This window comes from Plecotus auritus, assembly GCF_963455305.1.
Source record: "Plecotus auritus genome assembly, chromosome: 7".
Lineage (NCBI taxonomy): Eukaryota > Metazoa > Chordata > Mammalia > Chiroptera > Vespertilionidae > Plecotus > Plecotus auritus.
The window spans coordinates 74,908,794-74,933,498 of NC_137774.1; the positions used below are offsets into that span (position 1 = coordinate 74,908,794).

General features: G+C 44.0%; 1 protein-coding gene across 14 annotated transcripts in view; it reads left to right on the forward strand.

The window, feature by feature from the left end:
- RBFOX1 (RNA binding fox-1 homolog 1) overlaps positions 1–24,705 on the forward strand; it is a 2,122,525-nt gene that overhangs the window by 890,083 nt on the left and 1,207,737 nt on the right. For all 14 annotated transcript variants that reach the window (XM_080678210.1, XM_080678241.1, XM_080678221.1 and 11 more), the window contains one exon: positions 10,558–10,620. In XM_080678210.1, coding sequence (XP_080534336.1) covers positions 10,558–10,620 — 63 coding nt within the window. The remainder of the gene's footprint in view (positions 1–10,557; positions 10,621–24,705) is intronic.

A 24,705-nucleotide genomic window follows, 5' to 3' on the forward strand; every position in this document is an offset into this window, starting at 1 on the left:
CTTTATGGTACATTTTCTTTCTCCGTGTTGAAGTAGATGCTGCTAGCTAGTTTCCTTTGCTTTATAGAGCAATGAGTTATGAAGCTAAAACACAAAGTGTTCTCCGTGGTGTACATAAAGCAGCAACCTGAGCAAATACATCACACTATGTACCGAGAGTTTTGATTTTTTTTTTTTTGGTCTGTTTTCTTCCCTTCTCCACTATAGTCTGGCTTATGCTGGTGTGTATTGTTGACACATTCATCTTGGTAATAGAAATAGAAAGCTACTTTTCATTGCGAAATAGATTCAAAGTAAAAGATGACTAATGAATGAGAGCATCATGCGTTCCCAGTGACGTGTGCTTTGTCTCCCAGCTCTATAAATCTGTCTCTCAACCGCTGGTGTATCCATTCACCGTTTCACTTTTATGGAACTGGTTGCTTTAGCCTCCAGCTGACTACGGGTCATGGCAGGAGGACAGCTGGAATAGTGTGGAGGATCTCCCCTCTGCGCCCTATGCCTGACAAGCAGAGCCCAAGAGCTCGGAGCAGTGCTTGCTGCTCAGGGGAACAGATTGTGGCTTAGAATCACTGTGTCTGGGAGATCTCCCTTTGTGAGCCTGTTGCTCATCCCTGCACTATTGCTCTCTCCAGTGACAAAGATCAACAGACCTAGTGAGATGATGGATAACAGCCAAAGTGAATTGCTTGGGTCGGAATGATCCATTAAGTAGACGCTTCCCCTGTGTGTGAGAACAGATCACGGCACTATGGTACATCTAAACTTCTCTTACGTAAAAGTACATTGTTGCCTCTGCTACGTCACCTGACATCCTTCTCTGGGATGTCACAAGCAAGTGATGTCTACCTGCAATGGAAACATCATCTTTGAGAGTGAATATAGTGTCATCTAATCACCAGTCAGATCAGGGTTCAAGTTTTAGTTTTTCTGTGGGAACTTGAACAAATACTTAACCATTCTGAGTATCATGCTTTATCTGAACGTTAGATAATGATACCCACAGCATAGGGACTCAATGAGAATTCAGTGGAATGCTGCTTGCAAATTGTTTATTATGGTGTTGACACAGAGTAAGCATTGGATGCTTATTATTATTATTTATTATATTATTACTATGTACCTGTTATTGTTGCTGTCTTATATACACTCGCATACATATGTCCCTATATGCCCCAAATAGATACTGAGTTCCTTTAAGTCATTATGTCCATTACTTTTTTTATTTTTAAGATCATCTTTAACTTAGGAGGACTTGGATATGATTAAATTAGGTGCAACTCTTTGAACACCCACTGTAGACTTTCCCTAAGCCTGTTTTCTGTGTTATCTCATTTAGTCATTGTCAGAATCTGCTAAGAGTAATTTTTATTTCCACCTTATACATGCAAGCACTGAGGCCCAGAGATAGAAAATAACTGACTCAGGGTCACCCAGATAGGAAGTGCTGAAGTCGGGATTTCTACCCAGGTGGGTACAACCCCCAAGGTCAAAGCTCTTCCTTCACACATAAACTCATCTCTTCAAATATTGTCATCTGTCCTCTAACAGACCTGTGAGAAGCTGGATGGGGAATGGAAGTTGGGCTTAAATAAAGAGTGTTCAGAGCAGGGTTTTAGTGATGAATACCTGGGTCACAGGTGAAGACCCTTGGGATGCCAGAGGAAAATGTGGTTTCATTCTAGAATTATTCACTCATTCATGCATTCATCCAGCAAATATTTAATGAGCATCATTTTTGTGTCTGATGCCATGTTAGGTGCAAAACATTCAGTGGAGAACAAAACTCTCACTGTCCAAGTCCTCATGGAGTGTTCCGTCTAGCTGGAGAGGCAGATCCTATCAGGTGATTGTGTTCTGTTGTGTTGTTGGAGCTGAGATAAATGCAGTGAGATCAGAGCTGGTCCTAGATTTGCTGCAGAGAGGGACCTGGGAGGCTTTGCAAAGGAAGGGATACTTGAGCTGAGAGTTGAAGCCACGTGGGGTGGAAACCATGGGGTTCTACTTTCTCTTCAGGCTCTGCTTCTGCGGCCTGGCGAGTCCAGTAGCAGGTGACACTGAGCCTCCCCATTATCACCTTTCATGCATCTGAAGGAGCAGCGCTCCCCGCGACCCCCAGGTTGAGAACTGCTAGCAGGATCGCCTAAGACCATCGGAAAACACAGATATTTACATTATGATTCATTAACAGTAGCAAAATTACAGTTATGAAGTAGCAACGAAAATAATTTTATGGTTGGGGGTCACCACCACATGAGGAACTGTATTAAAGGGTTGCGGCATTAGGAAGGTTGAGAACCACTGCTCTAAGGAAACGTCACGGACCACAGGGAATGCCCCTCCTTCAGCAGTGGACATGGGGACTTCTTTAGGTTTATGGTGGGATTGGTCAAGGAAACTATTTCAGGGGAGCTGTTATGTGAAGGTGGTGCTCACACTTTCTCTTCCTGCTAGAAATGAGCCTCAGGGCCCCACCAAAGCAGCCAAACTAGATAGCTTCTCTATTTTAAAGATAGGTACACCAGACACTGGGTAAAATGGGACATATAGAGCCACAGGGAACTAGATTTGGATTCTGGCTTTGCTGATTACTAGTGCTAAGACCTGGGGCAGGTTCTTTCAGACTCTTAAATACCTAGTTCATCATCATCAAAAGGGAAAGGATGGATGTTGTGCCTGGAGGGAATTTTGTAAATAAAATGCCTGGTACATGACAAATGCTTAGTGTTGGGTAATGATCACAGTTGTTATTATTTATTTGTTTAGATCTCTGTGAACTTGTGTGCCAGCCTTTCTATCAGGGGCCAGGCAGCAAACTCTTTCTATCAAGGGCCAAGCAGTAAATATTTTTGGGTTTGTGAGCCCTGGAATGTCTCAACTGCTCATCTGTATTTTAGCATGGGTGATACGCAGGTGAATGAGCATGGCTATGTCTCAGTAAAACTTTATTCGCAAAACCAGGCCATGGTTTGGATTTGGCCCATGGCTCAGAGTTTGCCCCCAATCCACATGGTGGTCTTCTTTGGCACAGTGGCCTGGGCTTGAGCAACCTGCCCGTGTAGTCATGGGTAAGTCACCAAAACATATGCCGTAATGAACAAACCCCACCAGAGCTAGGATCAGCCAATAGGGCACTGTCTTGGGAAGATACACCAGTATCTTGTGCCCATCCTCTGTGTCTGAGGTTCAGCAGGGCATTGGGAGGGGTGGATAACATGCAGGAACGCTGTCTGGAACCCAGGGGTCGAGCTGGGCATGCTCTCTGCCCCTCACTCTGTGTGGGTTCCTGAGAGACAGTTTTTTGACTCTGCACCATATTTCAAGTGCCTAAACTGGGCCCAGCCATAGGGACATCTCCTGTCTGGTTGTATGAGAGGAACTTGATGGCATTTGCCAGCTGTGAGCACTTACCTTCTCTCCTCACGCTATACCCAGAGAGTTTTACATTCATAGAGATGGAAATAATCAGGTCTCGTGTGTATATTTCCTTTCACAGAGCTACTATCACATGCTTTGAATTCCATGTCCTGTCTTATGTACTTGGTGGAAAAAAATAATATAAATACACCTTGAAATTTCCCTAGAGTTCAGCTTCCCTGTTCAGACCGACTCTAGCTAAAGTTTGGAGAAGAATAAAAAGCGCCTCGTTGCCTTCCACACACTCTGTTATCTCTGGTGGGTTCAAATGCAATTTCTCCAAGAAGGCCCTGGTGCCTTTGCTTCTTCTGGCCTTGAATCTGAGAGGCTCAGGATTTCTTTGGAGTACACACAGCCACCTCCTTTTGACAGACAGTGCAAATTAAAAGATCTGGTACGGCCTAGGAACTGGGGACCCAAACTTGGCCCTTGGGTTTTCATTTACAGTTAGGCACTGCAGACACAATTACTGCTGACAGGGGCGCAGAGGCTGGTGGCAGAGTGCAGTGACAGGAGGCTCGTGCCAACCCGTAATTGGGAGGATTATTTTTAATCAGAACATACCCTACAGCCCAAACATTAGAAATCTCCTATAAGGCCAAGACAGGAAATTAAACACACCAACAATAAACCTCAGAGGGGGGGTGGCGTGTGGAGTGTAATATCATTAGTCTCTCCAAGGTCCCTGGAGCTTCGAGGAGCGTTTTGCTTCCTGAGGGAGGGAGCCTGGGAGGATCTTTCCGTGGAAAAGGTGCAGATACTGTACCTAAGCCTTTGCTGGAGAGCTGAGTACAGCCAGGTGAAATGCAGCTGTTTAATGGATGCTTATCACAATTAAACAGCCAACAGGTCAAATAGAAGCTTTGGAGTGGGGGCTGAAACTGTATTTCATCAGTAAGGGTCTTTATTACAGAAATCTTAAATGATTTCTGAAAAATCATATCCCTACTATGTGCCAGCGGTTGTGTTGGCCGTTGGTATGCCTGGGCTCTGCTGTTGCAGTTATCTGGATAATTTTATCTATTTGACAAAATTTTGCAAAGCACCCTGGGAATTTGTTTATTAGAAGGACTGTTGTTGACCAAGTAGGCGCTGTTGTTGGGCATCTGAGTACATACCTCCTTCCCTCACTCTACACCCAGTTAAACATGTATTGAGGAGAAATGCCAGGTGGTTATGCTGTGTAATCTCCACACCACACTCCTGAGAAGGTCACACTCCATAGCCAAGAAAACGGAGGCCGAGCAGTTTGCCCAAAGTGACATAGCTAATGAATGGGAGCGTTGGGTTTGAACACAAGCTGTGTGCAAAATGCATGCATCACTCAGGAATAAGATGAAGCACAGCCTGGGCTCCAGGGCGCTGCCCGTCCAATGGAGAGGATGGGCATAGAGACAGAGGTCTGTGAGAGGAGGACACTCAGACACACTAATGCATTGCTGAGCTTGGGGAAGTGAGGGCTCGTCACTGTGCTTGTGAGGCTCAGCGAGGGGTCAACGAGGGCTTCCCAATGACACAAAGAGTAGGTACATGTTTGCCAGACAGAGAAGGGACAGAGCCCCAGGCATGGGTATCAGCTGGTGCATACGCGTGCTGCTATCAGAGAGCCTGGGGCATTTAGTGTGCGTTTAGAACTCCTGGCGCTTGGATTTGGTTCTTGTTCAGCTCAGTCACTTACCTTCAACCAATAAGGGGAAGGGAGGAACAGAGGACATATTTTAGGAGTACTGAAGCCAGAGACCAGGCACCTGATGTGGGATTGGGTGGGATGCTAAGAAATGATGTGGGAGACTGGATTCAGAGTCTCCCAGGCCGCCCTTGGGGGACGGTGCCCACAGCGAACCCAGGGACACTTGCATAGCCAGGTGCCGCCGATCTGATCATCCAGCTGCAGCGGTGGCCACTGGGCAGCAGCCCCGTGTTCTGTGCTGAGAGTCCCTGGATTCCCTTGGGGAGGGTCTCTATCTTCAAATAAGGGGGCTGCATGCCCTTCCCACCCTGGCTCTCTCCCGCCCCAGGTGTGAGCGCACCAGCCTATGCACACTCACCATGCCACATGGCATGGGACAAGCCCACATTTACTGGCTGCATCACCCTGTGCTAATACGGCCTCAGGCCCCTTTCAAGGACAGTTAGACTCCAGACCCCAGGATAAGGCCAGGGGCTGCTGGGCAGCTTGGAGAGTGTGTCCCATCACAATCATTTATGGGGTCAAGACACAGGTGGCTTTTCTGGATGCAGGGTGGGTAGAGAAACCCCCACCTCATCCCAAATGGGTGAGTTTCCACCTTTGAGACCAGGGTGGTACTTGCAGCTCTTTTTGTTTGTTTGTTTGTTTGTTTGTTTGTTTTGGACAATAAACAGAAGCCTACTCAAAACAGCTCAAACAGTGGGGATATTTATCACCAGGCACAGGAGTGAGTCTCAGCACTGAGAGTGAGAGGCAGGAGGTGTGCTGAGTCCCGTGAGGGACTGGCATCTTGAGTCACCAAGCGATCAGGGAACAACGTGGTCCCCAACCCGCTGGGAAACCTTCCTTCCCCACGGCCCCTCCACTCTTGCCTCTGCTCTCTGCACCATTCTTCTTGATCCAAAGCCTGCCTTCTATTTCTCTCCATGAACATATGGCAGAGAATAGGGACTCCACAATTACTGAGTCCTCAGTTCTAGGAACTTAACAGTGCCCTCAAAGTTCCTGGGAGAAATGGAACTTAGATCAGAGAGGGTTCTACCCCTGCTCCACGCTGCCCTAACGGAGCCAGGATTGAGTACCTCAGACATGTCTCTGGGATGATGAGGAAGAGGGCCTGGGGAGACAGCTCTCAGAGGGGCTGCATAGCCACCCCAGAGTGCCTAAAGTTAGCAACGAGGCCAGTAAGCCTCCCTTTCCTCCTCCCTTCCTTTCTCTCTTCTCTCCCCTCTCCTTCCTCCCTTCCTTTGGCAAATCTTTATCAAATGCCTCCCATGTCCACAGCAATGTGGCCAGAGCTAGAGTTAGCCCCTGCCCCCAGAGCTAACACACTGGTGAAACAGGCAGACTTTAACAAAATCATTTGTAACTGACTAGTACATGATAGCTGTGAGATGTGCTCAGCAGGAAGGATAATGGGCACTTGAGACCAGGAGTAGGGTTTTCATCCCAAAGTAAGGATGGATGTGAGGTAACTGGGGGTAAGATCATCCCTGGTCAGAGATACAGCCTGTGCAACTCCCCTGTGGCAGGTGGTGAGCATAGAGTGACCCAGAAATGCAAGGTCCCTGGGGCTGGTACACAAGGGGTCTGGAGAGCGGGGCTGCCTGCTCACTAGTCCTATATAACAAAAGCCTAATATGCTAAATGTCCAGTCATCCAGTTGGCCTTTCAACCAATCAAAACATAATATGCTAATGATATGCTAAGGACACTCAACTGCTTGCTATGATGTGCACTGACCACCAGGGGGCAGATGCTCAACCCAGGAGCTGCCCCCTGGTGGTCAGTGCGCTCCCACAGGGGGAGCGGCACAGCAGCTAAGGCAGCAGGCCTAAGCCATCAGTAGGAAATCCCCTGAGGGCTCCCAGACTGCGAGAGGGCACAGGCCAGGCTGAGGGACCCCTCCCCTCCACCCCGAGTGCACAAATTTCATGCACCAGGCCTCTAGTAAATAAATAAGGTGGAAGCTGTGACCAGGAGCTCACCATGCAGGGTGTCAGGCTGTCACAGGGACAGGGGTCCCTCCTGCACAGAGTGGGAAGCCGTCCATGGTGCATCCCGTTATGTAAGGGCCGTTCTACCTGCTCCATGGTGGGTTGAGAGGTGCAGCCTGGAGGCAGGAAGAGAGCCTAGCAGCCTATTGTGGGGTGTTCTGCCTGGGGAAAGCCACCAAGCCATCAATGGCAGAGACCACGGAAGTAGAAACCTTGCAGGAGCCATCCCTGTTTATAGTCCGAGTTACACACTTAAACAACATACCCCCTACAGTGTCATCAAAATTGGTTGGCTACTCTGTGCATCCATTTGAACTGAGTGCATGAGTGCAGGGCGGAGTGCTCCCCTCCACTTCTCCCTCCACTTCTCTGCTTGCAGCTCAGTAGCCCCAGCAAGATCTCAGCACGGTGTGCACTCCATCCAATCCCACTGGGGCCCAGGATTCTCCCTGGTGCAAACCGCTCTGTAGTTAGTTTGCAGGAGTAATTGCAAACTCAAGACAATCTTGGTATTTTTGCTTAAACTTTGTCACTCCTCTGGAACTCTAGAGAGCATCTTCGATTTTTCTTGCTGCCTGGTGCCATTGCTAATGACTGTTTCTCTTCTCACCTTGTAACAATGGTTCTCAGCCTTTGTGTTTATGAAACAATCCACCTGGAGGATTTGACAAGTTCTTATTAATGTAAAGATGGGGCTATACAATGCAGTGCAACTGCAGGTTTAATAAAAAAAATAGGCATAAACGTGTGGGCATCAAGCTGACATGGACATGGAATTAACATTGTCTGTACAGGAAGTCTGAGAGGCCAGAGAAGCCATGGTGCTCAGAGAAAGCCTCTTCTTGAGGCCCAGGCTCTTCCTTGGTGAGGCAATGCTGTGGCCAATGAGGAAAGCTTCTTCTGCCACCCAGTTCAGTGAGCAGCAGCTAAGTGACTGGCCACTGTGCCAGAGGATAAGGCTCCTGAGTTGAAGAGAACATAGTCCTTGCTGTCTAGGAGTTCACAGCCTGGGCAGGCCACGTCTACAGTGGATTAGGGAAATCACCATATGGTTCTTGTTATGACATGTGAAAGGCCAGTGGGGATAAAAGAGTCAGTGAAAGCTGCAGAGAGAAGTTCACACTTGGTGGATCTTGAAGAATGAGTTCAGATGGGCCCAAATGAAGGGCGTTTCAGGAAGAAAAATGTGGCCTACAGGTGAGAGGTGTAACAGCGCCTGTGTCTGTTAAGTAGTTCCATTTAGGCAGATCTTGGAGTATGTGAGCTAGTGGATTTAGTGAGTGGTGGAAGCAACTGGGGAGGAGGAAGGACAGGGGTTAAGAACATTGAACCTTACCATAGGAGCTGTCATTATTTTTATTAAATGAGAGGATGCATGTAGATTTTTATACAAAGACTAAGATATACTATGGGTTCAGTAAAACTACTAGAGAATTACTACTATTATATTTCAATGATGATGATTATAATGATGCCACAGATAATTCTTCAGCTGAGGTATACTCTGAATTTATAGAAGATAAACATATAGTTTGACTATTCACTTCCTAAATGTCCTAACTCTTCTCCCTAAATCCTGTTCTCCCACTTCATTCTTCTCATCATTACAATCTCAGCACTATCGCCTCTTCCTCGGCAAAACCTTCCCCAATATTTTGACCAAGCTCTGTCCTCCCCACTGGACTGTAGGCACCAAGAGGACAGTGCCCAGCATAAAAAAGGGCTTAAGAAATAATAAACTTTTAAACAGCATTGACTTTGCAATAGGCACAATGCTAAGTACTTCACATATATGAACTCTTAATACTCACCTCAATTAAATTTGTTGAGGTAGGTATTCTGTTTATTTTCATTTTACAGAGGTGGAGGCTGAGACAAGCAAGGTTAAGTGACTTGTCCATGGTCACAAAATGAGTAGGTAGTGGATCCATGGGTGAATGGGATCGATAGATGGAAGGAAGGAAGGAAGGAAGGAAGGAAGGAAGGAAGGAAGGAAGGAAGGAAGGAAGGAAGGAAGAAAGGAAGGGAGGAAGGAAGGATAAGCACTATCCTTACCATCTTCACCACATCAGTTTCTTCTTCTCCAGACCCAGGTCTCTCTAATATTTTAAAACTGTTTGATGTTCTCAAGTGTTTTATTTATCAACACCAGTAAGCTCATCAAATGTGAAGAATGTTAAAAAAAGGTCCATCATATTAAGAAAGGGGTTATGTTTTCTTTTTCTTTAATTTTTAAAAAATATATTTTTATTGATTTCATAGAGGAAGGGAGAGGGAAAGAAAGAGAGAGAGAGAGAAACGTCAATGATGAGAGAGAATCATTGATTGGCTGCCTCCTGCATGCCACCCATTGGGGATGGAGCCTGCAACTCGAGCACGTGCCCTGACCGGGAATTGAACCATGACCCCTGGTTCATAGGTGGACACTCAACCACTGAGCCATGCTGGCCGGGCAATATTTTCTAAACAGTTATCTGCAAATAATGTTAATAATTAAGCTCTGAAACTTTAGAATTGTATTAAGTTGTGGCATAAGTTGCATCACTACTTTATAGGAGTCCCTGAAAGCACACTGGATCTGGATTCTAGAATGCTGCAAACCAGACCCATTTGTTCTACTTAAACTTCCTCCAGGGGGGAAGCAGGTCAGGGTCAACTCTCTTGGGTACGGGATGCCATCTGCATCTTTTAGATCTATTAGTAAATCTTGATGTTTCTGGTTGCAGCTGATCTCTACCCAACTCATTGAAGTATATGAGATTGTAATGGCCATTTGCAGTTCAGGCAATATTTGCTTTATTTATATATTAATGAAAATGAAAATTACTCCTTCTGATTGGCTGAGGATAGCTATGTTCATGAACTTTATTGTCGATGGGGCACCTTATATCACAGTTTTATTCATTGTAAATGAAATCTCTTCAAACATTAGCTCTCAGGGATTGAGCATTACAGAATCTTGGAGTTCCAGAGTTTAAAGGAAATTTAGAGTTGATTTCCTCCCACCTGGCTCTTTACAGGAAAATCCACAATTAAATTTCTGAAAGATTGGCCTCCAGCCTTCCTGGAACATGTCCTGTGAGGAAGACCTCACTGCATAAGACAAGAGTCTAGCAGAGTGGTTCTAAACTCTGTGTCCAGTTGCCCCAGTTCAAATCCAGGCTCCACCAGCTACGTGCATACTTTGGGCAATTTACCTGAGCTATCTGAGCCTTGGTTTCCTCTTCTGCAGTACAGAAAATAGTAACATCTTTCTAACTGGAGTGTAAAAGGATTTACTGAAAATCTATTTATAGACTTGAGCTTTATAATTTTCATCATCATCATCATCACTCATTGTTAAATTCACTTGATCAAGAACATATTTAAGAAGTTACTATCACAAAAAAAAGATGCAGACACAATTCAAGAATGCATACCCGATTCTAAAGGCTTCCTTCTCTTCTTCCCTAGGAAACTGCTCAAAGACCTCATGCGAGTGGAACTCACAGCTTCCTGGATCCGGCTCAGCATTCAGTAAGTGTGGCCACTTTTGAACATTCATTACATAAATGCATCCCTGTCCTTGATCCTATTTTCTCTGAAAAAGCTCTCTTCAGCCAGCCGGAAGTCCCCACAAACACTTTGCCACCTGCCAGGGTCTTTCTTTCCTGCAGGCCAGCGATGGATCCAGAGATGAGAGGATGGTTTGCTAGCAGAACCCTCACAATGAACACAGGATATGTGTGAGAGTGTGGATGGGTTCACCCTACCATTCCTGGGGGTAAAATTCACTGCTTTTGTTCCCCTTTCATCCTCTAAGTTTGTTTCATTTGGAGGCATTTTGTCTCCCTCTTTCAGTCCCAGGACCTTGCTCAGTAGAAAGAAATGCCAGGAAACACAGACCAGTTCGTGAGACCACAGGTTTCTTAAAGCCTTGAAGAACAATTCAGTTTGCTCTTTTTGAGCCAGAATACGTTACTACTATATAAAAATTACTACAATAGAGAAATTCTGTACTGTAAGATGCTGGGGTACATTTTAGAAATTCCATTTGTTTTTAGCAAGTAAGCACTTTGAGCCATCTGCCTTTCCCATTGCACAGAAGGCTTTGTTTTTTGGTGAAGCTAGCAGTATTTTGTCCAATCTCCCCACCTCTTATTGCTTATCAGATGTTAGCTTTAGTGATGTGCATAACCTCTGATAGCAGCTCTCCTCGGCAATGGTTATGTGGGCAAACAACTTGTTCTATGAATAAATCTATAATAATATAACAACAAATATCAACATTCAAAAGGCTAACTGAAGGAAATATTTATTTTTTAAAGATGTAGCTTCCTCATAGGTTTCAGAATTTCTTAATGTATTCTACTTCTGAGAGTGGTGGAGTATAATTTGATACATCAACTATCACAAAGGGGCAGGTAGAATTGGAGGCTGTGGGGCTCCAGGCCTGGAAGAGGCTGATCAAAGGAAATGCTTTTGCCCTCAGAAGTATTGCAGGGCTCCCCTCATTGCTGTGGAATTTGCATATGCGAACAGAGAGAAGGAGGAGGAGGAGGGATGGGAAGAAATAAAAAGATGGTGCCTTCATTCTTCCCTACATCAGAATGGCTTAGTGTAACCCTGATCAGCTAAAGCCTGTATCACACAGGAGATTAGACCCACAGCTTTTGTTCCCAATAATAAAGGACATTTTATGTCTAATTCCCTACATGCTACATCTATCTGGTAATGCCTTTGAAGTTGAGGCTGCAGCATTTCCTGAAAATTGTGAGATTTTGTAAGTGAAAAGGAGGGGGCTGTTTGGCATGCATTCTGTTCAAGTCTATTGGGTGTAACATTAAATGTGCATGTGACTTTATCTTTTTCTGTCTCCAGCACTGTCCGTCTCCTGGCCTCCTTTGTGGTGCTGGGGCAGGGATGGGATGCAGGAGGAGGGTTTCAAGGATGGGTTTTCAGCTTATTCATGACACTCCCATCCTTGTCTCTACCTTCTCAACGTGATACATATTTCTGCTTCTCAGGAAGAAATCCATGTTCCAAACCTGAATTTGGGCTGAAGTTTCTAACCTAGGGGAGGCTCTGGTTTCTGAGATAATTAGTAAGAACGTTGTAAGGAACGCGTGTTAATTTGTCTTTTGATATGGTGTTTCCATATCTACAATTACAGTCTGAAGAGGAAAAAATTAATAATTTGCTGCTCCAAACCAGTGTGCAGTTATGTGATAATTTGAACAACATTAAAAAGGAAGAAATGGAAAAACTCTTCTTTGGGGGATATTTAGAGCAGCTGCCCAGTGTCGGTGTGCCTAATAGACGGTGATGCTATCCTTGTGATCACAGCTTCTCCTGCACTGGGAACCTCATTCAACGTCCAGGGCCAAGAGGTCACTTCGCCCAGAACAAGGATGGAGTTCTGAGACACTGGTTACTGGGAGAACATAATCTGGTGTCTGTGTTGTCCATATACTTGGGCCTTGGGCTCTGTTCACCAATAACGAACATGTGGTACATCGCAGGTTAGGAAACTGCTCCACTCTTAGGGAACTGTAATGAGAGCAATGAATTTGCAGTTGAAATTTGCTCATTTCTTTTTTTTTTTTTTTCCCTAATCGAGATCTTTATTTGCTCTTCTTTAACAAAATGTACTTGGTATACAATATTATATTGGCCATATTAGTTTTAGATACAATATTGCGATTTGACATTTTTAAAATTTAATTTTAAAAAATATATTTTTATTTATTTCAGAGAGGAAGGGAGAGGGAGAGAGAACTAGAAACAACAATGATAAAAGAGAATCATTAATTAGCTACCTACTGGGGATCCAGCCTGCAACCTGGGCATGTGCCCTTGACCGGAATCAAACCCGGGACTCTTCAGTCCGCAGGCCAACGCTCTATCCACTGAGCCAAACCAGCTAGGGCAGTGATTTGACATTTTTATACTTCACCATGTGATCATCCCCTTAGGTCTAGTAATCATCTGACACTGTGAAACTTATCACAATGTTCTTGACTACATTTCCCTTCTGCTTTTTCACCCGTCCAAGTCCTACATGAGGGTTGCAGTTCGGGGCTTTAAAGGAGACTGATACAGAATAACATCAATGGAGAATACACTGACCACCAACCTTCTCTGATAAGCATAGACACTTCATTACAGATTTGGTTTGGAGTTACAATTCTCAACTTAGTCATCTAAATTTCTCCCTTTATTTTATTTTTCAATTACAGTTGCCATATAGCATTATTTTAGTTTCAGGGTACACATAGTGATTAGACACTTATATAACTTATGAAATGATCACCCGATACATCTATTATCCACCTGACATCATACATAGTTATTACAATATTATTTACTGTTGTTATATTTTACATCCCTATGACTATTCTGTAACTTCCAATTTGTACTTCTTAATCCCTCCACCTTTTTTTAACCCATATACAAAACCCCCTTCCATTGGCAACCTTCAAAATGTTCTCTGTATCTATGCATCTGTTTCTGTTATGCTGGTTTGTTTATTTTTTTAATTCCACATATAAGTGAAATTAAATGGCATTTGTCTTCCTCTGTCTGATATTTCACTCACCACAATACCCTCTAGGTCCATCCATGTTGTTACAGATGACAAGATTTCATTATTTTTTTATGGCTGAGTCATATTCCACTGGATATATGCATCACATCTTTATCAACTCATTTATTGATTGTCACTTAGGTAGCTTCCATATCTTGGCTATTGCAAATAATGCTGCAATAAACTTATAGATATATATGCTCTTTGATTTAGTGTCTTGTTTTTCTTTTTTTATCCAGAATTGGAATTGCTGGGTTCTTTGTCTCTTGCTATAGTCTTTGTTTTAAAGTCTATTTTGTCTGGTATAAGTATTGCTACCCTAGCTTTTTTTTTGTTTCTTTTTCTTTTCCATTTTCATGAAATATTTTTTTTCTATCCTTATACTTTCAGTCTGTGTGTCTTTTGATCTGAAGTAGGTCTCTTATAGACAGCATGTATCTTGTTTTGTTATCCATTCAGCCTCCATATGTCTTTCAATTGGATCATTTAATCCATTTTCAGGTAATTGTTGACAGATATGTATTTATGCTATTCTATTATTCATATTTTTATCTTTTTTATTCTTCTTCTTACAGAAGACCCTTTGACATTTCTTGTAATATTGGTTTGGTAGTGATGAAGACATTTAGCTCCTTTGTGTCTGGGAAGCTCTTTATCTGATCTTCTATTCTAAATGACAGCTTTGCTGGGTAAAGTAATCTTGGTTATAGGATGTTGCTTTTCCTCACTTTGGGTATATCTTGCCACTTCCTCCTAGCCTGAAATGTTTCTGTTGAGAAATCAGCTGACAGTTTTATGGGAGCTCTTTTGTAGGTAAGTAACTGCTTTTCTCTTGCTGCTTTTAAGATTCTCTCTTTGTCATTAACCTTTGGCATTTTAATTATGATGTGCCTTGGTGTGGGCCTCTTTGGGTTCATTTTGTGTGGGACTCTGTGCTTCCTGGACTTGTATGTCTAGGTTAGGGAAGTTTTCCATTATTTTTTTCACATATTTTTTTAAAATTTCTTGCTCTCTCTCTTCTCCTTCTAGGACCTCCATGATGAGAATGTTGGTACACTTGAAGTTTTCCCAAAGACTCCTTATCCTCATTTTTTAATCATTTTTCTTTTTGCTGTTCTGATTGGGTGTTTTTTGCTTTCTATCTTCCTAGTGCCACATGCAGCACAGATTGCCACACCCACTTCTGCATGTCACTTTCCACTCACGATGCCTAAAATCAGACCAAACCCCACTCACGCACCATTCTCTCCCCAGGTGCACCAGTCCCAGCTTCTGTCATCACGGACTTTGTCTTGTTTTTTATCCACCACCATGAAAAGAGTAAGTCTTTGATCTGGGCCTTTAAAAAGCCTTCTTTCCATCCCCTGTGTTGGCATAACATTCCTGTTATTCCTTCCCCCATGGTTGTGAGATCTTCTTAAGTGGTGGTCATGCCTACAGCCACCCTCCACGATTGCATCCTATATACGGAAGGACTAACATTCCTGCAACATGGAAATCACCTAGCTGCTTGTTCATTAAGCTAGTCCCTATCTGACACTTTGTCTTCTCTTTAGGGGTGTCTTCTATTCCAATTAGGCAAGTTCAGCTCCTGACTGCTCAAGATGCTTACTTCCCAACTCCAAGCATCTGCTACTCTTGGTCTCACCAGCAGGGAAAATCTTTCCCATTCTCTTAGTCCACACTTCGGCATGGATCTCTGTTCAGATCCTCCTGATGAATGAACTTTGCCCTGTGTGCTCAGTTTCTTTATTTCCCCTACGATAAAGGAAATACGAGGTCAGTTTTCAGTGTAGATGTTCGACCCCATGCTAATATATGCATATAATTTGAAGCTCAGTAGAGCAGGCAAGATGGAACAGTATAAGGGTGAATGGAAAAAAGAGCAATGCTTGTCTTCCAGGGAGGTAGAATTCTCTCCAGTTAAAACAGTCAGCAGATTGACTGGAAATGAGAGATCAGGCATCAGTTGGAATACAAGAGGGAGGGAGAACAAGAGAGGAGTGCTGTAAGAGTGTTAACTTCATCCATTGCCAAGCCCAGGGTGGGTTCACGCCAGTTACATTGAGAGCCCTATGGTCTAGCGGGCACAAAAATGATGCTCATTTGGTAACTCTCGCTGACCTTCCCCTTTGCTTTGACACTTGTTCAACCACCAACGGCCATCATACATTCTTGTCCACACATTCCATACGTGTATCTCTTGTCTTTCTTAAGCTGCTGCATAGCAGTGCCTGTTAAATTTTTCTTTCTTTGCCTTCCTCCCTTCTGCTAGATCAGGAGGAGAAGTCCAGGGGATCTTTGTGATGTAATGAGTATATGGCAGGCAGAGAAATGACAGGAGGAAAACATTTCTGCTCTCTTATTGTTAGAAAAGAGGACGACCGGAAAGAATGGTAGTTATAAGAAGCTTTGCATGGTAGTGGGATTCAAGCCCCATGGATAAAGAAGGAGAAGCCCACAGTGGCAGTCCACTGCCTGCCTGGCAGTCTCCACCACTCCCCCCGGTTTAAATCTTCCCTGGCTCATCATGCACTCTAATGACCCTGTCTATTCCTTGTGCTTTTTGTGTCTCCTCTGTAGACTAGAGAGTCTCTGAAGGCATGATTCATGGCTGTCTCAGTCACTGCCCTAACCCTAACATCCCCCAAGTGAGAGCAGATTTATATGATGGATGACTTGCTCAGTTGCATGGATTAGGGCTGTGAAAGATGATTGCTCTCTTTGTATTTTAAAACCATTCTTCTCTCATTCAGAATCTTCTACCCCACCTCCCAATCTAGATCAATCTTTGAAAAATGGAAAGAACCTGGCTTCTGTCCTGGCTTTATGAATTGACCACATGATCTTAACAGATTTGACCAATCTTGTTTCAGTTGCCTCATTTAAATAATTATACTACTAAAGAATTGAGCTGGAATAGTCTATAACATAAGGCCCCTTCCAATTTGGAATTCAGTGAATAAACACGAAAGACAGAAATGAGGCCACAGAAGAGAAGGCTGAAGGGAATTATCATCATCTCAGTGAGGCAGAGATTGATGAGCTGTGACCAGCAGTGGCCTCTCCCGCCCCACCTGTGGGCACAAATGAGCCCATTGTCTCCTGGACAAGATAATTTACCAGACAAGTTCAGGAATAATACAGCACTGATAGTCTTCTTTCTTTTTAGTGTATTAATAAACTGATATTTATATCATTTGATCCAACCTCTTGGTTGCATAAGAAAATTAGAAGAAATGAAAGCAGGGTTTGCCTGCAACCTCTTGTATTTGCTTGAGCACCAAAATATGTATTCTTTATATTCATCCTAATTACTCATCAGTTTCTGATTGAATGACCTAAGGAAAACAATGACTTGGGGTTTCTGCTAAATCTGTTCACTTAAGCAAAAGATTAGATCTACTTGCTGTTTCTGCTCAACATTGTGATGTGAGGTTGTTTATTGAGGACATTGGTGAATGGTATGATGGCTGGAAATTGCAAAGGGCAAATACAGATTTTGGTGGAATGACTTGTTATTAAGTTATGGAAACAAGGAATTGGTTTATCCTAATGGAGGAGGCTACAGATTTCCTCACCTTTTGAGAAGCTCCAAAGCAAAAAGATAAACTTTATCCCAAGTGCTGACAGCCAGAATAATTTATTTTATACATGTGCCTTGTTTCTTTGGAATTCAGGTAATTATTTTCACAAATGAGGATTCTTGCCTCAAAATGTGCCAACCCCTACTCCATGCCTGGCATATAGTCAGTGCTAAATAAATAGTAACAATGATTACTATTATTCTTCAGAACAATCACATAACTACTCTCCTACTATGTGAATGTGTGTGTGTGTGTGTGTGTGTTTGTGTGTGTGTGAGAGAGAGAGAGCGAGAGAGAGAGAGAGAGAGAGAGAGAGAGAGAGAGAGAGATTTGGCAAGCTGGTTATTCATTGGATCTTATTTCCTCTATTTAGGAAGGACACGTTATTTTGAAAAACTGTATTGTGGTACATTCCAGCTCAGGATGTTATGACATTGACATATGAGTCAATATTCTTACCCTGGTAATGTCATCATTCCTTCCTTCCTTCATTCATTCACAAGTAGCTACGGTACAGTTAACAGACCCAGGACCCCGAATTCATGATAAAATTGTAAGATAAAATTTAAAATGAATAAAACAATGCAAGTTGTATTCATTATCATGGACTAGCCAATCACAGAGAGGAATATCACTATGCAAGGATATGATCAGATCCATCCCTGGTGAGGGAGAGGGCCAAGATTTATCCCCATACAGGTCAGTGTTTCTCTTCCATTTTCCTGGGCCAGGTTCTATCCTTTTTGAGCTGGTTGGCCTTCCTCCTGGACCCTCTGCAACCTTCCCCGAATGGCATTGCCCTTGCAAGGTGTGTCCTCCCCTAGCAGTGACCAATTACATGCCACAGGGCCAGCCTTTCTCCACCAAGTCCATAAACCCTATCTCTGTGCAGAATCAATGCCCATTTATATCTGCTAATGTGTTAATAACAGGAACGTCCCTGGCCGTGACCTACCTGAGTCATTACACACTAATCGTCAGAGGCAATTTTGAGCAGATTGACGAGTGATCGGTGTCCTCCCCAGTGTCCACGCAGGAGGACACACGGCTGCCTTCACAGCCCCTGAGCAGATGGCCCGGGATCGTAATCACACACTACAGCCGGTGCGGGTCTGGCTGTGGGATGGGGAAGCTCCATGTCTTGCATGCAAAGCTGAGCTCTCTCACCTGGGGGCTCTGCTCCAAGTACCTCCTTTCATTTTGGAACAGAACCCAAGCCCTCACTGACCTTTGTGCTCATTGAAAACTCATCACACAAATAACTCTCTAAAGACATTGAGAAGATGAGGTTTACCTGTATCATTCTAATATGCCTGAAGCCGGTCTAATTCCTTTCCCCCTTTCCTGTGTAAATCCTGTCCAGATGTGTGGTCCAAAGCCATGCTCGGTTTGTGCTTGTGATTGGACATTATGATTTCTTCCCTTAAGTTTTAGCTTGAGCATTTATTGTTGCTGTATCACTCCCTACAATGATAAATTTGAAGGTTACACAATATATCATTAGGAATACCTAGGAAGTGCCTGCTCTTCCACTAATACTGTTTGTTGCCGAGTTAATGCAGCACCTACCAAGTTTTCTTCCTTGGAATAACTTTTTGAGGATAAATATCCCTGTGAGAGCAGTTCTTCAGTGAAAGGAAATAAGCATCTTGGTGATTTTGGATGCATTTTGCTAAGTTATGTTTTTAAGTGCATAGTGTTAATTTATAGGCAGCTCATTGTCTTGTGGACTTTCTGCTTTCAGCTGCCTGTGCTTCATTTGCTCATCATGAAGATTCAGATTATATGTAAGAGGAACTAGGTAGTGGGGTTGGGAATAAGAGTCAAATTGAACCTTTACCTTCAAGGAATTCAAAGAATAGAGGCAGAAGCCAGATTAGAAGACAACCCATTGCTCTCAGACATGATAGTGCCCTATGGAAAAGAAGTTGCAGAACCCATGGATTCTGTCATAAGACATTATTTCTGAGACTAGTGTAAGTTAGGATCCTCAACCTTTGACTGATCTGAGGTGAATGCCATGCTATTTCTTGGCAAGGGTTTAGAGATTCTAGAGATCAGGGATGTGATGGTACTCCAGTCCCACGTACCATCCATTATCCTTATATGTATATATGATAACATGTATATCTTATCCTGTCTAATAAAAGAGTAATATGCAAATTGACCGTACATACACTACACCCACAAGCCATGCCCACCAGCCAATCAGGATTGAGTATGCAAATTAACCCAACCAAGATGGCTGCGGCCATGGAGAGAGCAGGAGGCTTGGGTTGCCCCCGGCAATGGAGGAAGCCAAGCTTTCTGCCTGCCCTGGCGGGCCCAGGCCTCCCCTGGCGGGCCCAGGCCTCCCCTCAAGGATACAAAGTTTCAATTATAGAAGATAAATAAATCCCAACAAAAATGGCTGCGGCCATGGAGCAAGCAGGAGTCTTGGCTCCGCTCAAGGCTACAAAGTTTCAATTATAGAAGATAAATAAATCCCAGATACCAGGGCCTCCGCTTGGGTCGCTGGGGAGTGTGGCTGGCTTTCAAACCACCACAGGCCCCTGGCCCAGGCCACCCCACACCCCAAGGGAACCCCCACCCTGATCCGGGACACCCTTCAGGGCAAACCAGCCGGCCCACACCCATGTACCAGGCCTCTATCCTATCTAATTCTATCTAATAAAAGGATAATATGCAAATTGACCATCACTCCAACACACAAGATGGCTGCCCCCATGTGGTCAAAGATTACTGTCCCAATGTGGACACAAGATGGCCACCACAAGATGGCCAGCAGGGGAGGGCAGTTGGGAGGGATCAGGCCTGCAAGGGAGGGCAGTTGGGGGTGATCAAGCCTGAAGGGGAGGGCAGTTAGGGGTGACCAGGCTGGCAGAGGAGGGAAGTTGGGGGGGGGGACCCAGGCCTGCAGGGAAGGGCAGTTGTGGGGGACCCAGGCCTGCAGGGGAGAGCAGTTGGGGGGAACCAGGTCTGCAGGGGAGGGCAGTTAGGGGTGACCAGGCCTTGCAGGGAGGGAAGTTAGGGGCAAACAGGCTGGCAGGGGAGTGGTTAGGGGGTGATCAGGCTGGCAGGCAGAAGCAGTTAGGGACAATCAGGAAGGCAGGCAGGCCAGCAGTTGGGAGCCAGTAGTCCTAGATTGTGAGAGGGATGTCCGACTGCCCGTTTAAGCCCGATCCCTAGGGGTCCCAGAGGGGTCCCTGATTGGAGAGGGTGCAGGCTGGGCTGAGAGACACCCCCCTGTGCACGAATTTCATGCACTGGGCCTCTAGTATATAATATATATTTAGTTAGTTATTTTTATATGTAAGAACTTTGTTAAATGTTTTGTTCTCAATCTAGTTTTGTGCGCTATACACTCCAATACACTCTTAAAACTGTATTGGTGGAAGTTCATAATATTGCACATGGCTGAGCCACATAAGCTGTGAGTCTTTGGGCTTTGTGTGCTCAATAGACCCAATGGCTCCCACCTAATCATTCATTGAAATTCAAACAAGGGAATCAGCTGGCCTAATGGAACAAGCACAGACTTTAAGACAAATGGGGAGTCCAACCTTGGCTCTCTATTGATCTCTTCTGCAAACTTGGTAAAGTAGCTTAACTTTCCTCAGCCCCAGTTTTCTTTTCTGTAATGAGGATGACAAAGGAAGCCATAGTTTTATAGTGATGATCAATAAAAACACCTTGCCCGGCCATCATGGCTTAGTGGTTGAGCATCGACCTATGAACCAGGGAGTAGCAGTTTGATTCCCGGTAGGGACACATGCCTGGTTTGAGGGCTTGATCCCCAGTGTAGGGTGTGCATGAGGCAGCCAGTCATTGATTCTCCCTCATCCTTGATGTTCCTGTCTCTCTATCCTTCTCCCTTTCTCTCTGAAATCAATAAAAATATAATTAAAAGGAATAAAAACTCATTTTGTGGGGAGAGAGTGTCTATTTGGGGAAAACCTTTTGGGATGGAGACTTGGGACCCCAGAGCATAGTTTTGGCAGCAATCAATTCAGCAAAAGATAATAGCAAAAAATAGTGCTCAATTTTAGTTCGAGAAGACCTTGCTTATTGTGGTTCTGGAGAGGAAAATGTGAAGAGAAGAAATGAGGCACTGGGCACCAACCTGAAAGCGGGTGGGAAGCTGGGAGAGGTCCCAAGGAATCAGTGTTACTGCAAAACTTTGCTTTGCCATAAGCCAATCCTCCACCTTACCTGACCCATTCTTCTCTCCATTTGATAATCAAATTAACCTCTTCCTTCAAAACGCTAATACTTAAAATGTTTTGAGAGTGAGATTTGAATGGACGCTATGTGAAGTACTGAGTTCCTGTCTGGGTTCATGCTGTGGAGAACAGATTTTGTCCTTAGCAATTCTGAAGAGAAAACCTGATGTGTTTGAGATTAGCTCATGGACCAGGTCTTCGGTCAAGTAGTTTACATGCATCACATCATTTCATCCTCCTCATGAGCTATTGAGTTAGGTCCTGCTGCTCACTGCTGTTTTACAGATGAGGAAACAGGGTGGCATGGATAGCTCAAAGTCAGAGGACACACAAGAGGTGGAGCTGGGTTTGAACTTGACCACTGCACTAAATTCTTTCTATATGCACGATCGTGGGTCAAAGTGCCAATGGAGCTGTATATTTTGTCAAAGAAATAGAGGCGAGGACTTTTGGCTTCAACAGGTATTTGAGGATTGGGGTTCTGAAGAGCGCAGCTCATATCTAGGTTATATTTATAGCTCTACTTCTCCAAAAAGTAGGTGAAGTTGATGACTGGTATGATTTAAAAAAAATAGAACTTTCTTTCCTCTTTCTCTTCTTCTTCACACAAAGAAAGAATGAGGAACATGAAGTACACTACACTATGAAATTGCCAATTGAAACATTCTCTATCGTTACCAGAGACAGCATTAGGAAGGATTCTTGTTAGGAAAAGCAAAGTAGAGAGCCATCCAGGGCCACACTCTAAGTCCTTCTGATGTCCAACATGCCTGTAGCCTCACAGTAGTTTCACTGGGTTGCAACTAAGTTGCATTCTAAGAAAAAACAAAACTAAGCAAAACACTAAAACAAAGGTGAAGGACTAACAAGCAAGGGACTGAATTGTGCATTTGAGATTAACTATACTAATAAAAGGGTAATATGATAATTAGACCAGGCATCTTCCGGACATCTTCCAGACATCCTTCTGGACAAAGCCACGGTGGAAGGGGCTAAGGCAGAGGCAGTTAGGGGCATCTGGCTGGCAGGCAGACGTGGTTAGAGGCAATTAGGCAAGCAGGCAGGTGAGCGGTTAGGAGCCAGCAGTCCTAGATTGTGAGAGAGATGTCTGACTGCCGATAGGATCGGGCCTAAACCGGCAGTCAGACATCACCCAAGGGGTCCCGGATTGGAAGCAGTGCAGGCCAGGCTGAGGGACCCCCCCCGACTCCGGTGCACGAATTTCGTGCACTGGGCCACTAGTATAAATATAATTTATGTGTGTGTGTGTGTGTGTGTGTGTGTGTGTGTGTAGTTTAATACTATGTATTACAATATTTTAATAAAGAGTTAAGGGGATGGAGAAATAAAAGAAGGAGTAAAACTATTTCAGTCTAAAGTGAAAAAGACCTTGTTATTCAGAGCCCATGGCCCCAATACTACATGGAGGTGGCCACACTATTTGCCAGATTCTTTCCCCAGGCTGACTCTGCAATTGTGTGTTGAAGAGCCCAGAGGTGCCGCACCTGCACAGAGCTCCTAAGAAGCCTGTGCATCTTTGCATCCTCCTCAGCAGCCCTCGTGGTGCTGAGCTTAAAGTCACTGGCAGTGCTTGCAAGCCTCCTATTCCCCCTGCGAGAGCTTTGATCATGGATGTGGTCAAAGGTGAGGAATCAGAACCAGTGCCCTACCATCCCTGTGATCCTCCTCCTCATCTCTTCCCTGGAAGAACTGCTCTCTCGCTGTATCAAGCAGGGGGCTGTGGCCATTCTTTCATTCACTCAACAAATACACAACAAATGCTCTTCTGCGCCAGTCATGGTTCTAGCCTCTGGGGACACAGTGAGAGACAAGACCACATGTTTTCCAGACTTATGGGACTTATATTCTTCAGAAGAAATAGACAAACGTTCACACAAATAAATGTGTAACTACAAATTGTAGTAAGTATTGCAAGATAAATTGTAGTGAGTGCTGTCAGACATTCTTGAGAAAAGTCTCTGAGGGTAGGGCCAAACATTTGGGTCTTTTGAAGCTTTAGAAGACGGTGTGGTTGGAACAGAGTGCTGGTACGGAAGCATATGATTGCGTTGGAAGGCTGGACAGGGGAGTGTAACCATCAAGCAGATTTTAGATTTTTATTCCAAGTGCCATGGGTAGCCATTAAAAGATCTGCAAAAGTAAGGGTCGTGATTATATTTGTGTCTTTAAAAATATTACTCTGGCTACTGTATTGAAGGATTGCACAGAGGTGAAGTAAAAGCAAGGAGAACAGTTAGGAGGTGTGTTAAAATAGTCTGGGAGTGAGGAATGGCATTGGAGTGGAGATGTAGCTATGGGAATGGAAAAAAAGTTCAAGGATCCTGTATGCCATCTACCTATCATCTATCTGTCTATCTATCTATCTATCTATCTATCTATCTATCTATCTATCTATCTATCTATCATCTATCTATCATCTACCTACCTATCCATTTATCCATCTATCCTCCTCCTCATCATCATCTATTCATTGTTGCATAAAATCCAACCATTTGCTCAATTCTTTAGTGCGTCAGTCACCTCCAGTGGTATATTCTAAGTCCTGCAGAAATCACAAAGCTGTTTTTGTCTTGTTTGGTTGAGTTTTTTATTTTATTGTTTTGCCCCAGAAATAAGCAAAACATTTCTTCTTCCCCTATTCAAGTTTGTTTGGATGCAGTCCTCTTGGCTCCTGCATTTCCCTTTGTTGTTGTCACTGGCTTTACCTCAGATGACATCGTTTGCTTTATATAAGTTCCTCATGCATTGAAGGCTGACATTCTTAATAGTTCTGTCACCCGTGTTACAACAGGCTGCTGAAAAGATGCAAGCGATGCCTGCAGGAGATAGGGCCATCTCAGCGGTCTGTGTAACACCAATGGGATGTGAGATAGCAGGAAAATAATTAGTTTAGTTAGATGTAAATGGAAGATGGATGAAGACACTACTAATGTGTGGATGCCTGGGAGGAGGGGTGGCCTGCTTCATTTAAGATTTGAGGACGAATAATTGAATCAATAGCTATGAAAATGAAAGCAATATTAAGAGACTTTTATGGCAACCTAGAAGGCAGGGGGAAGTAAATTCAATCAGCATGCATTTACTGAGTGCTTATTATGTACCTGTCACTGTGCGAGGCATTTTATCCAAACTAAAAGGAAAAATAATTGCAAGACATAAATGAGACTTTACACTTAGCATGGGGAGTGAATATTTCAGAACATAA